General features: G+C 41.6%; 1 protein-coding gene and 1 long non-coding RNA gene across 7 annotated transcripts in view; one reads left to right on the top strand and one right to left on the bottom strand.

Annotated features, from left to right (window-relative positions):
- The window catches only part of LOC144192081 (uncharacterized), a 148380-nt gene that overhangs the window by 131022 nt on the left and 3628 nt on the right, over positions 1-13730 (bottom strand). For all 6 annotated transcript variants that reach the window (XR_013325041.1, XR_013325039.1, XR_013325040.1 and 3 more), the window contains exons 3-4: positions 12977-13053; positions 7282-7453 (exon numbers count right to left, since the gene is read on the bottom strand). This is a non-coding gene — a long non-coding RNA (uncharacterized LOC144192081). The remainder of the gene's footprint in view (positions 1-7281; positions 7454-12976; positions 13054-13730) is intronic.
- On the top strand, positions 1833-11812 carry dll4 (delta-like 4 (Drosophila)). The gene is made up of 11 exons (XM_077711113.1): positions 1833-2275; positions 2365-2616; positions 2822-2876; positions 3811-4074; positions 6000-6060; positions 6982-7112; positions 7309-7478; positions 8256-8475; positions 9163-9880; positions 9984-10092; positions 10935-11812. Exons 1-11 carry the CDS (start codon positions 2222-2224, stop codon positions 10938-10940), a joined length of 2040 nt encoding a protein of 679 aa, XP_077567239.1. The 5' UTR covers positions 1833-2221; the 3' UTR covers positions 10941-11812.

Raw genomic sequence — 13730 nt, 5'->3', positions numbered from 1 at the left:
CACACCTTTTATAGCCTCTTTTACAGCAGGTAGACGGGAGTTGTGGCTATTAAAAAAAGCAAAAACAAAGTAGATAATGCCATCTCTGTTTGCCAAACGGGGTCCATTACGGCCGAGAAATCACAGTCACAATATGGTAACTCGCTGGGTGGCGATGATTAATGAATGTTTTTAAAGTCAACAAGCAAGAGAATTTGCAGCTGATGGCGTTTTGTGTATATGTATATCTATATATTTAGAAAGAAGAGAGCCTGAGCTGCATTCATAAGCCATTGTGTCGTGTAGACTCACTGGGGACACAACAGGTGTGTCAATAGCATGCAAGTTTGCTGCCGCTGCTGCTCGTATAAACACAATAAACGCTCTCCGTTTTCACTCTAGGCTACCGTGGAAAAACAACAGACGACACGCCAATGTTTAGCCATCGCGCATACTTTAAAACATGGAGATTTCATCCCTCGAATGACCTTGGGAAAGTATACATTTTAATAGTTATAAGTAGCAGTGGCTACATTTGTCTCAGAGTTCGATATTAACGGTAGATATTGTATTTTTTTTTTTGGTTCGCAAGGGAGCTCAAATGAGTTCAGGAGTTTAAAATGTCTGTCTTTGGCAAAACGTAGATACGGAATACTGTACTCACTGTAAATATATGATCATGTAAACCATATATCTCCCTAGTATATGTAAATACTACATAGACAATCTAATTACACACTATGCAGTGTATATGTGCATGTATATAGATCCTTTGTATATAAATACACCAATTTTACAAAAGAAAAGGAGGTAAGTATTTCATGGTTGAAAATGACATCTTCAACCCAGTGTGCAAGTTCATTTGCATACAGGTGAATAGTGATGTGCCTGCACACTGTGCACCCGCATGAGGGCCAGAGTAGGGACACGCGCCTTAACAATGGGGTGAGGAGAAGAGTGGAGAGGATAGGAGGCAAGCACTTCAAGGTGGCCACGCGACACCCATCAGGGGGAGGGGTGAGTGATAATTATAAATGTGCGTAAGGGAAAATTGTAAACAACATCTTCCCTTATTTGGTATTTTCAATGCAAACTAGCCCTAAAGGCTTGTAGATACTGGTTTTCAATCTCAAAGTGGTAAGTGGCAACACATTTATTATTATTTCCTAATATTTTATCGCATTGTATCTACTGAACACATTAGCCCATTTTTTTAATTCCTATTTGGTATTGTTATTGAAGTAAATACAAAAGTGAGGAGCTAAAAACAGTGATAACAGCTAAAAAAATCTCTAAACAACATTACATATATATATATATATATATATATATATATATATATATATATATATATATATATATATATATATATATATATATATATATATATATATATATATATATATATATATATATATATATATATATATATATATATATATATATATATATATATATGACATCAATTTCCCACCCAAATAAATGGCACGTGACAACATATTTGTACTAATTAAGTGTCCAATGGAGCTGAGTCCCCCCTGTCATCATACATCCATTCATTGTCTTTGCCCAGAACGCGCAAGTGTGCGCCAAAAATAAGTCGACAGATGTTGCTGCATGCTTGCTCATAATGGTGGTGGGCGCGCATATTAAATCTGGATATTTGGTTGTTGGGTTGCGGTAGGGAGGAGGAGAAGGAGGGAGGATGGCGAGTAGGGGGGGGGAGATCGGGGCGAGGAGCGTGGTTTTGGGCGAGTGGGCGTGGTGCACGCCGTCCACGATTGGCAGTTTATGTAATGAGCTGAAGCGCACAAGTCTATAAATGAGGGAGGGCGCTCCCATTGAAAGCGGACAAGAGTGACGCGCGTCGGGCTGACTGGATGCTCCGTGGATGCGCAACTTTTTTTGGGGTTGTTGTTGCATCGCTCCAAAAACACGCACACGCGCACATAAGAAGGGGGCGCGCACACGCCGCTGACGTGCACTTTTATGGAGTACGGTGCCATGTGAGGAGGGGCGACAGGAGGAGGAGAGGGGGTCGCCGACGCGCTTCTTGGATATTGCTCCCGTGTCATATTTGGATAACGTTTTTCTCAAGGAGAGGAGCTAAGAGTTGTTGTTTTTGTTTTTGTTTTTTTGGAAGGATTACTACCCCCTTTTTTTTCTTCTTCTTCTTCTTTTATTCACCCGGTTCTCTGGAATTGGGAATTGGCATTGCGGGTGTCACTTTGGCTGCAGAAGGATGGCAGCTTGGTTCACCTTCTTCTTCTCCCTTGCCTTCAGCACCATGGCGCAGGTATGGGGAGGACCCCCACAAGCCAGCAACAGGATCCCACTCCTCTTTTTTTAAGCCTAATCCTTGATCATTATTGCTGTGTTTTGTAGGTGTTTGCCTCTGGTGTTTTTGAGCTGCACCTCCACGACTTTAAGAACCAAAAGGGTCTCTTAGCCAATGGGCTGCCGTGCAAGCCCAGCTGCAGGACTTACTTCAGGGTGTGCCTGAAGAACTACCAGGCGGTGGTCTCGCCCGGGGGCTGTATATTCGGCAGTGCCCGGACACCGGTTCTGGGGTCTTCTAACTCGTTCACGGACACTCCACCTGGTCCCATCCAGATCCCCTTCAACTTCAGCTGGCCGGTAAGGACTAACTCATTACATTTTTCCACTTTCGTGAGAATTGGAGTTGGATAGGGGATTTTTTTGGGGTCCCTATTGGAAAGGGGCTTCACCTGCTGCTAGAAATAATGCAGTGACATTGCCACTCATTCCAAAAGTCCAAGTTGGAAATAAAACAAGTATATTGTTAAATTGATTATGATAATATGCTTGTTTCCATTCACAGGGCTCTTTTTCGTTAATAATTGAAGCCTGGCACTCTCATGGAAATCTACCTGTAGGTAAGCACTGCTGTTTCCAATCATCACCACAGGAGGGCGCAATGGGTACATATTTCATACACCTCAGATGCCCTTACACTAAAAAGTTGTACAAATATATATATATATATAGCAAAAATATCAAGTCCTAATAACCTTTTTGTGTTATCTTGTTGGTTGCATTGACATTTTCTTCACACCTTATTCACTTCTTTGTTATGAACTTGCGGACACCTTCTTCATTCTTGTACTCAACACAATTGAACTTCCTGCGGTTTATTTTTGGCGTGGGAACGAACTGCGGGGCTTTCGGTGAGAATACACGCCGGCTGCCAAGAAGCCCTGACTGCGTCTTCCTGTATTTTACACCTTACTTCTGTTCCGCCCCGTTGGAAGACGGGACCGGGGATGGGGAGTGGTGGTGGTGGTGGTGGTGGGGGGTAGGTGGGGGTGGTAGGGTTGGAGGTGGGGGTTGCCTGGGAATGTTTTTGCCGACGGAAGAGAAAGAGGAAATTTGAAAACCTGAGTTTATCTTTCATCTGGGCTGTATAGGATGTGATAAGGGATGCAGCTTGCTACTACGCAGATTAGTTGAGTGGCGCGACATGATGTTAGAAGGGACAATAATTTATGATACGCTTTTAAATGTGTAGGGGGAAAGAGGAAATCATTCCCCATTTAAGGCTACAATGGATTGTGACCCTTTATGTATCTATTCCAGGAAATGGTACAAACCCTTTATATGTAATTAACCAATGTTTGCTAAACTATATTAATGCTAAGCATATTTAAAAAAACTCTTATGCTACAACACCTTACATATTTGTTACATAACTACCAGAGAAAAAGAATATTCATGATGACAAAAAAGTAAACATCACTGGCCTAAATATTTTCAAAAATATCAAAAAACTATTTCCAAAGCACAACTTTACTATATTCCTACTCTTTCCAGAAAGCAACAACCCCGACTTTTTGATAAGCTTCTTCGCCATCCAAAGACAAATGAGTGTGAGCAGCGATTGGTCTCAGGACACGCAGACCAGCGAGCAAACAGAGCTGAGATATTCCTACCGCTTCGTCTGCAACAAGAGTTACTACGGCGAGAGCTGCTCCAAGAAATGCACGCCCCGGGATGACCGTTTTGGACACTACACCTGCACCAGGGATGGAAAGTTGTCCTGCCTGGCCGGCTGGAAGGGAGGATACTGCGAAGAACGTAAGCTATATTGACTACTACCGCTCATATCAGTGTTTGTCTGCAGTTTTTTTCTGTTGTTTGGGGATTTGCTTAAAGTGGAAGAGAAAGTGCGCCGGATAATGACTATTATTTGGATTTGTTATGAGAGTAGCAGTGTGGTATCCGCAAATTTAGTGTCCTTACCCTGAAAGAAGGAGTGGCAATTCAGCCCTTGATCCGAAAGGTTCGGGGGGTAAAAGATTAGAACGGTAAAATAGCTTAAGTCGCAAGGGGAATTAAATGATTAGTAGCTTCTAGACTACCACTTGTGTAAAAATAACATGCATCACTTTGACATGTTTTGACAAAAGACGGAGAAGAAAGCCTGGCCTGACCAAGTTAGTTAATGTTTTGGTCGTTGAACTCATTCTTGACCAAATTTTAAATGCAAAGGAAGATGCCAATGACTTTTTCAGACAAAGATGTTTGCCCATATAGACTATTCTGACATGAAGTCTTTTTCTGTCTATACGTTTAGTCATTTGTATGCTAAGAAAAATTATGTTGGATCAGTGCATTTATTTGCATGTGGTCAGGACCAAATATTTGCTTTCTGACTGATGATGTAGTGGTTCACTTGGATGGCAGGTAATAATGTATGAATATGAAGCATGTGCCTCTAACACTAACTCTACCAACTGCACAAAGAAACTTTTTTTCCAAACTATTGCTTTCGATAAGTTCAAACAGGCCAATAAAAAAAATTGCTTTTGAAGAATCCATTCTACATTGCGCTTTTTTGCAATAAAACATACATTTGATGATAGCCATTTAAATTCAAAAAACATCACTGCAATAAAAAGGTTGGACTCAGCCCTTACAATCCCATCCTACTCTGACTCTATTGAGAACCAGCCTTTTCACCACAACAAATGAATCAAAAGAGTGGCGCCTAGAGAGTAATCGTTAACATGTGCTGTATACGCGACAATGGATCTGTCATCCGTGCCATTTGGTGGCCAAAGAGAAATTGGCGAGATCTATTCGGACAACCGCGGCGCCAAATTCCAACCATATGGGCTGACGCGTTACAATTAGAGGTTCATCTTTTACGGCGGACTACCGGAAATATCCATGATGACCTATAGAGTTCCTTATTTACAGTTGAACAAATTTTAAACTATTAATTTGTGCACAACCACAGTGAATTATAACGTTTCAATATAAATGGTGTCACACAATATCGACCTGTGAAATGTCTCGTTACTTAAAACAATTGTGACACTTTAAAAAAAAATCAAGTTACCTTCTGCACTGTATTACTGTAAATTGGGTTACTTTAGTAACTCTTTACTCCTAACAAGTTCCAACAAGCCTGAGTGGCTCTGAATGGCGTCCATTTAGCATCGACAGGTGTGGTTTACCTGACACTACTCAATTATTTACCACAATGCCTGCCTTGCGCGCGCCCAGTAACCCAATGCTTAAGAGGGGAGGGGGTCGCGCATCACTAGGACGCAAAGCACGCGTGCCTCACACGCGTCGAGGTTAATCACGCCGCCATTATTCAGCCACGCGCCGGGCCGCTGAGCAAAGCGCGCGCTCGATAGCAGCGGCAGCTGCAAATATGGCGGCCAAAACAACAATAGTGACAGCTGTCTGCTATTGAGAGCGAGCATCTGTTGCCCACTAAACTGGCTGCTTACCGTCAGCAGCCGTGCGATAATGTCCAAGCCCCGCGAGTCCCGCTCTACGCAAACAAACCCCTCAGCAGCTGGGTGGAGATCAAATGAGTGGCAAAGCGAGACACATGGACATTTCTGCCATGTTATTTATAAAGACATCAAGTGTGACCTAGAACGTTGCCCCATGTAGGGAGAAAAAAACTTACGGATTTCACTTACAGCTTCAAAAGCAAGCGTAAGACTTTTATATTGATATGTGTGTTCTATTTGTTTCTACAGCCATCTGTCTGGAAGGATGCAGTGAGAGGAACGGCAACTGTTCCAAACCGGGCGAGTGTGTGTAAGTTTTTAAACCTTAAATACACACTTTTTTTAGTACAAAACAAGAACGACCATCTTAGTCTCACATTCATTGCTTATGATAGTTTTTTTAATGCTACTTCTGCAATGCATGCAAAAAAAGAGGCTTAAGTTCACTGAACCTCAGCAAATTCCCCACTTGGCCACTTCCAATGTCTACTTTTCCACCCGGATCACATTTTGCCCTCTTTTTGGCGACACAAATCCATCACTACCCCAACAGGAATGAGGTTAAAACCCTTTGGGATGCCCGAACAGCATCATTAAGCCGCTCCCACATCCTCTCTCACTCACAGTAGATCATGAAGATAGAACGTCTTTACAGTCAGTTTACTGTACTTAATGGATTTGGCTATTTTGATGTGTCTGGAATGAATCCAGTCCGAATTTAGACAAATAACAGAATACACAATCTATCACAAACACCACCTGGTATGACGCAACTTTTACCATTCTTGTATAGATTGCAACCCGCTGTACAGGTGTACCTAATAATATGGCCACCATGAGACTACACCTAAAATTATTCATTTTTAAATTTTAGACAATAACAATACTTATGCTAGGGAACACATGAACACAGATTTTACATTAGGTTCTAACTTTACAAACATCTAACATATGCATATTGTACAATTACCAAATATTGACCAAAGCCTAAAAATGCATGGTCACATTGCACAAATGGTAAAAAACCCACAGTTACTACCATGAATGCATTTTTGCATTGCATATTTCCATGTGTATAACCTTGAGTGTTTTTCATACCAATATTTACGTCAATTGTGACTTTAAAACAGTTTATATGTGTCAGTTAAAGACGACACTAAAAGTCAATTTCCATTCAAATTCTCTGCCATCAATTTGCAACAATAAATGAGCCTTTTGTCTCCCCCTACAGGTGCCGAGATGGCTGGAAGGGTACTTTTTGCGACGAGTGCAAGAAGCACCCGGCATGCAAGCACGGCACCTGCCAGCTGCCGTGGCAGTGCGACTGTCAGGAGGGCTGGGGAGGCCTATTGTGTGACCAAGGTAAAGATACGTCCTCACGCACTGGTCCACTTTCAAGGATGCTCTCATGTTGCCGGCTTTTCATTGGGATCAACTCGGGCGCATTAGTTAAATTGGGTCCCCTCGCTCATTATACACATGGATGGGATGGAGGAGATAACTTTCTTTCCAGTCGTAAATAAACACTCACCCCTCTCTCCTCGTCTTCCTTGCGTAGATCTGAACTTCTGCACGCATCACCATCCCTGCGTGAATGGCGCCACCTGCATGAACACGGGCCAGGGCAGCTACACCTGTACGTGCATGCCGGGCTACACGGGCGTCAACTGCGAGCTGGAGATGCAGGAGTGTGACAGCAACCCCTGTCGGAATGGTGGGATATGCACTGTAAGTTTTTTTTGCCATTGTTGTTTGCACCATTTAAATCAATAAAAATAATACATTTTATATATAACATACTGCACATGCAAAACGGTTCCCAAGTATTTTATCACATGCAAACAAAGTATGCAAAATATCTAAAGCTAAAGAATGATAGTGCTAAAATAACAGTAGAAAAACTCAGATTTTTACTGGTGGCGGCAGCACTTAATCACCAATGAGTAAAATTACATTATCTAACACACTTTTAACACACATCTTCCTTACAAAAACATTTGAGGAAATAGAGCAGATTAAAAAAAAAAAAGTTTATATGCCAGAAAGCAGGCAGTGCCAGAATAGAAGCACTATTGTAAATCACTGAGAATATTTGCTTTCATTAGAGTAACTGAAACAAATAAAAGAGTTGTCCAAATAATTAGTTCTGGTTGTATTACCATGGCTAGATAGAGCCGTGCCAAAGAAAAACACAGATTAACCCAATGTTAAACCAATGTCAATAGTCAATGGCCTTAGTATTTGTCAATGGAATTTGCAAAGTTCCTCACAGTTCTTCCCACTCTCTAAAAATGTCCATATCTGTTTAATTAAAGACTCAAACTAAACTCTATAGGTGGGAACATAAATTGTTTTTTGTTGCCCTGCAATTGACTGGCGACCAGTTTAGGGTGTACCCCGCCATTCTCACTGGTTTAGTCTCCAACACACCGCAACCCTGATCAGGACATGCGGTTCTGAAAATGAATGGATGGATGTCTGCTAACCATCTGACTGTCTCTTTAGAATCTGGAGAGTGGCTACATGTGCTCGTGTCTGGAAGGCTTTGAGGGCTCACACTGTGAACACAGTTTGCTGACGTGCGCCGATTCGCCCTGCTTTCATGGTGGCAAGTGCTGGGAGAAAGACAATGGGCGGAGCTACATGTGCGAGTGTCCCCGTGGCTACACCGGCCTCAACTGCGAGAAGAGAGTGGATAAATGCACGTCGCTTCCCTGCGCTAATGGTACGACCTTCCTCCCTCCCCCCCTTCCTACCGCTAATTCCTGCAACTGGAAGTGTGTAGAACAACAGGAATTGCTGGGAACTTGGTATCTATTGTCCTTATTATAAACAGTGGACAGCTCAGAGCTACAGCTTGTAAATGTCACCGCAGCCCGTAGTGGTCGTTGTTGATGAAAGAAAAAAGGAGAAATGTCTTGTTTAACTCTGTTGAAGTTATTTCTTTGTGGAGAGAACAATCACCACGTTGCTGATTGGGCTCAGATGCGCAAACATTGGCCTCCTTGTGGGAACCCTAAGACAGAACAACACTTGTCTAAAAGGATCATGTCATAACAATGAAACCCAGAAAAGCTTAGAAGTCACAGGGTATACTGACAAAGATACAGCTTGGCTACCAACACAATCATTTCTACCCTGCTGTTTTATTTATTTTAACACTACAATGAAGAGCTGTCCACAAATTCTAGGCAATCTGGTCTTCCCGTTACAAAGGGGACCAAAGTAGGGTAACATATCAGGGGTAACCCTACAATTGTAGGCACCTAACCAGTATCTGTTCCATCTTTCAGAGAAAAACAACAACAAAAAACACTAGTTATCTTTGACCCCAATATGTGTAGACAATATCTAGGACTGTTCATACATTTTGACAGTCAAAACTAACACTTCCTCTTCCTGTTCCCTACAGGCGGTCAGTGTCTTATCCACGGCGGCGCTCGTGTATGCAGCTGCCGTGCAGGGTTTACAGGCCAGCATTGTGAAATCAACATCAACGAGTGCGCCGGGAACCCTTGCGTCAACGGTGGCACCTGCCTTGACCGGATCAACGACTACACCTGCGAATGCCCTCCAGGGTACAGTGGACGTAATTGTGACAGGGTCTTGGATGAGTGTCCCCTTCAACCCTGCCTCAATGGTGGTGTCTGCACCAGTACAGTCCCAGTGACTTGCGCCTGTCCACCTGGCTTTACTGGGCAAAGCTGCGAGTTCTTTGCCGCGGTGACATCCCAAGTGGGAGAGATTCAAGATGGTTTTCAGTGGGCGGCAGTCTCCCTGGCCGTGGGGCTCGTGGCGCTGTTGGTTCTGTTGTGCATGGTGGGCTTGGCCCTGAGGCACATCCACCGGCAAGCCCGGAGGCAGCGGGAGGACACGGAAACCATGAACAATGTGTCCAGTGTTCAGCAGGATAACCTCATACCGGCATCTCAGTTGAAAAACACGAACCAAAAAGTCAGCCTGGAGGTAGACTGTGACTCGGAAAAGTCGAACTTTATACATAAAAACTATCACTTGGACCATTACAGCTTAAAATCAAAGGAGTTTAAGGACGAAAAGTCACAAGAAGACAAAAGTCTTATTTATGATAAGAGTTTAGAAGACAAAAGACCCTCGAGTAGAGTGTGCAGGTAAGACCAGACTTATTGAATCTTGACATTAGACACAAAAACAACAGATGTGCATGTCTATTCAAGTGTTTCCCATTTAAAACGCCTGGGTTTGTTTCCACAGTGAAAAGCCAGAGTGTAGGATATCGACGATATCCTCATCCAGAGACTCCATCTACCAGTCGGTATTTGTTATAGCTGACGCAAGGAGAGAGTGCGTCATAGCGACTGAGGTAAACTCTACCAGTCTAATACTACCATGTCATTGCTGGGAGATATGAACTATAGTCATAGGGGGTGACAGATTTTGGGTAGGAAACAGACAGGCAAGAAATTAGAGGCGAAAACCTCCTTGAAAAGTCAGTCTTTGTCACCTGCTTCTAATAAAATTGCTACGTGACCATCCATGCAAATCCCTTCCAGAGTGTTATTGTTTATAAGAAAAAAGGACATGAAAGAAGCCCATGTATCTTTGTGCACATGGAAGACATAGTTACATCCGTTATATCAAGAAAAGCCTTCAATTTTCCATTCCTGAAGATGTTTTGAAGCATTCCTACTAATCCCTTTGAGGGTGTCGATGTTCTGAAAACGAAAGTCAAATAAAGACTAAAAAGAAGTGTGGTCATGTCAGTTGGATAATAGCCAGAATCTGTTTCATTGTGTCAGCAATGTTCTTTTCCTTAAAACCATCTTGTTCAGATAAAACCAAACAAAACTAGTTGCCATCTCTGTATCCATGCCAATTCTTTTGTGGGTGTCATTATCCCACTATTAAAGACAAAAGCAAAAAAGAGTTAGATTGAATTCCAAAACTTCCATTTGCTTTTCACAAAAGACCACTGACCACAGGTCAAACACAAAAACCAGGCAGAAATGTTCCTTCCTAGAAGACCTTTAGTTGACTTTGATAATAAAATGCATCACTATATGTCCTCCAATCTCCAAGGGTTAAATACAATAGCAAAATATAGCTATTGTAAGAATGTAGAATCCTTTAACTTTGTTTACTCCAAGAAAAAAATACATTTTAGAGTAATACTAACAATATTCTCTCTTTTTTTCCCCATTATAGGTTTAAAAGTAGAGACACAAACACAATCAAAGCAGAATTGGACTATTCTGGATTGTTTACAAAAGCCTAGAAGAGACTTGGAAGTTGTTGTTTTTTTGTTTTTGTTTTTTGTTTTCAACATGTCAGCCGCTGCTCTCTGGAACACTTGAGGACAGATGGAGGAACATTTTATTAATTTATCATCTCTCAGACGGTTGAAAAGGAGGCGAGGGTGGATCGCCTTGCCCCGCCATTCATTTTTTTCTGGCCTTGTGTGATAATCAGCATCACGGCAATGACTTACAGCCAACAAATCAGTGAAAGTTGCCTGAGATTTTGTTTGTTTTTCTAGCCCCTCCTTTACTGATCAATCACCCCCTGCCACCTTCGCCTTCTATGCAAAGAAAAAGCAAAAAACTCAGGGTCAACGCCCACAATCCACCGTCACAAACACTGAGAGTCCTGAATGTCTGAGCATCTTCAAGTTGAAGATTTCCATGCAGCCCAAGTTCACTAGAAGCCTTAAAATCGGGTGTTGGGGAAGGGGTTTTGGACAGTTAAAAAAAATGCTAAATTTGTGCCCTTTGTCTCCTCTTGGATTGTTTGCACTACAAAAAAATACTTTTCAATCCACAAAGACTTGCAGCAGTCAAACAAACGAATGGATGAAAACAAAAGTGTTTCAATGCAACCCAAACAAGACCCACACAAAAAGACTCATACCACAACTGCCTGCCTAAAAAAAAAAACAGTTCAAACCTACAAAACCACTATTGTAATTGTTTTTTTAAATGATTTCCAGAGTTTAATTTAAATATGACACATTGCTCTTTATATGTTTTATAATATTATTTTGTATATAATGCATATTTATAAGGACCAAATTTCTGAAGAATAAACATTGTGGAAAAAACAGTTTTAAGATCAAGCAGAGGCATTTTTTTCCTTTTTTTTTAAACATGAATCATAACTGATGACCACATGTGCTTTGTGTTTGTTCCTCGTCTACAGAGGATAAATTTTAATACAGGCCAGAATTTCGAATAAATACGACATGGCTTGTGGAGATGAAATCCAGCTGTGCATCATACCAGCTGCAAATATTCTTTGGACATAGAAAGGGGGAGACATGAAGTAAAGACCCCAGCTCTCTGTGTTGCTGCCTCATTTCCTGACTGCCGCATCACTACTTAAAGTAATTCCTGGAAACGCCTATGGCTTTCATCCCACCCTGTGTTCTCTCGGCGGACCCCTCAAATTGGCTTGAAATTCAAATCCGTTTCCATGGCGATTGGGCCCCCTCGAGCTGGAAACGGTGAAACAAAGCCCGACCCCACCTCTCGTGATGCTCTCACGCACGCGTCACCCCAAAAAAACAGATGCTGTCAAAGGAGTAGGGGTTAAGTTGGGAAGGGGGGGGGAACATTTAAAAAAAAAGAAAAAAAAAAACAGCAGCATATGCCATCTCTCAAGGACCCACAAAATAACACCCCCGCCCCAACACACACACACGCACACACTTATGAATGCATAGTCCCCAACTGGCGGCCTCCCCCTCCAGGCCTAAGAGTGATTTTACTACCCGCATCGTAGCACCCTCTCAAGGGCAAACAAAGGCGGATGTAGGAGGCTTGGCACAGGGGGTGTCACTCCACCAGAGGGAAAGGGGCAAAAAGGGCTGGCTTGACACCAGATGGGAGGCAGTGCATGCGTCATAAATCCTCCAAAATAAAAACAAAAACATCTCTGTTTTGTCTTCATTGACATTTTGCAATTCAGTTATAGCAGGGACTTACCTTTCACCAGTCATTTGAATGAAAACATATATTTTTTAATGATTATCATTAGTTTTTTTGTATAAGTGAAGGATAGGGGTCAATTATAGAAAAGTTTAAAAAATTTTGGGGGGTAGGGTAAAAATATAGTCGTATTTTAAAGTGCCTTTTATTAAAATGCCATGGGTAAATTTGGCCATAGAATATCTAAATTTGTGACACAAAAAAACTTTGCATTTGGAGTTCAGGATGCAACAAATATAAAAAAAAGAAGAAAAAAAAACATACCTTTCAGGATGTTCAATCTGGTTTCAGGAGCTTCCTTCTTGCCAAACATGAGACTCCAGTTCAGAACACCAGTCCCACTGTAGAGTACATTAACAAACTATTTTATTTGCCAGCAAAAAAAATAAAAAATAGCATTAACTTCTACAGAAAAAAAATGATAAAAGTCTTGTTTTGCAGCCATGATGTTAGCACAAGCGCAGTTGAACATTAATATGGATTCTCTTCAAAGAAACGAATGAATTATTCTTACTACTTGTACAATTAATCAACATTTACCCAGCCCAAAGGCTTTGTGTGCAAAAATATGTCTAACCCCAGAGAAATCATATCACATGCAGTGCTGAAATAAAACTAATAAATACCACTATAGACAGCTTTAAAACATATGACTGAAATGTGATCTAAGTATTTGTTTGGTATGGCATGTTCCACTCCCCTGATTCTGCTTATACATACACTGTCAAAAAAGAAATCCAACACACACAAATAAATGCTGTTTGCTTATATTTTCTGCACACAAATCATGTTCCATTTCCACACAAATCCTGAAGTTTCACATTTTTTTTAAACAAACGTTCAGTGGTCGTCACACACAACACCACCAAATGCTTTCATTGTGTTACAATCATAGCATCCTGTTTGTGACTTGCTGACATCATTCCTGTTTCCTCATTGATTAAAACAAAAAAGTAATAAAATATGCAGAGCATGTAGCAAGGCCTGACTGATTTTCTCACGCACATGCTTCTTATCA

The sequence above is a fragment of the Stigmatopora nigra genome, unplaced genomic scaffold (assembly GCF_051989575.1).
Source record: "Stigmatopora nigra isolate UIUO_SnigA unplaced genomic scaffold, RoL_Snig_1.1 HiC_scaffold_25, whole genome shotgun sequence".
Lineage (NCBI taxonomy): Eukaryota > Metazoa > Chordata > Actinopteri > Syngnathiformes > Syngnathidae > Stigmatopora > Stigmatopora nigra.
This window is presented reverse-complemented; position numbering and strand designations above follow the sequence as displayed.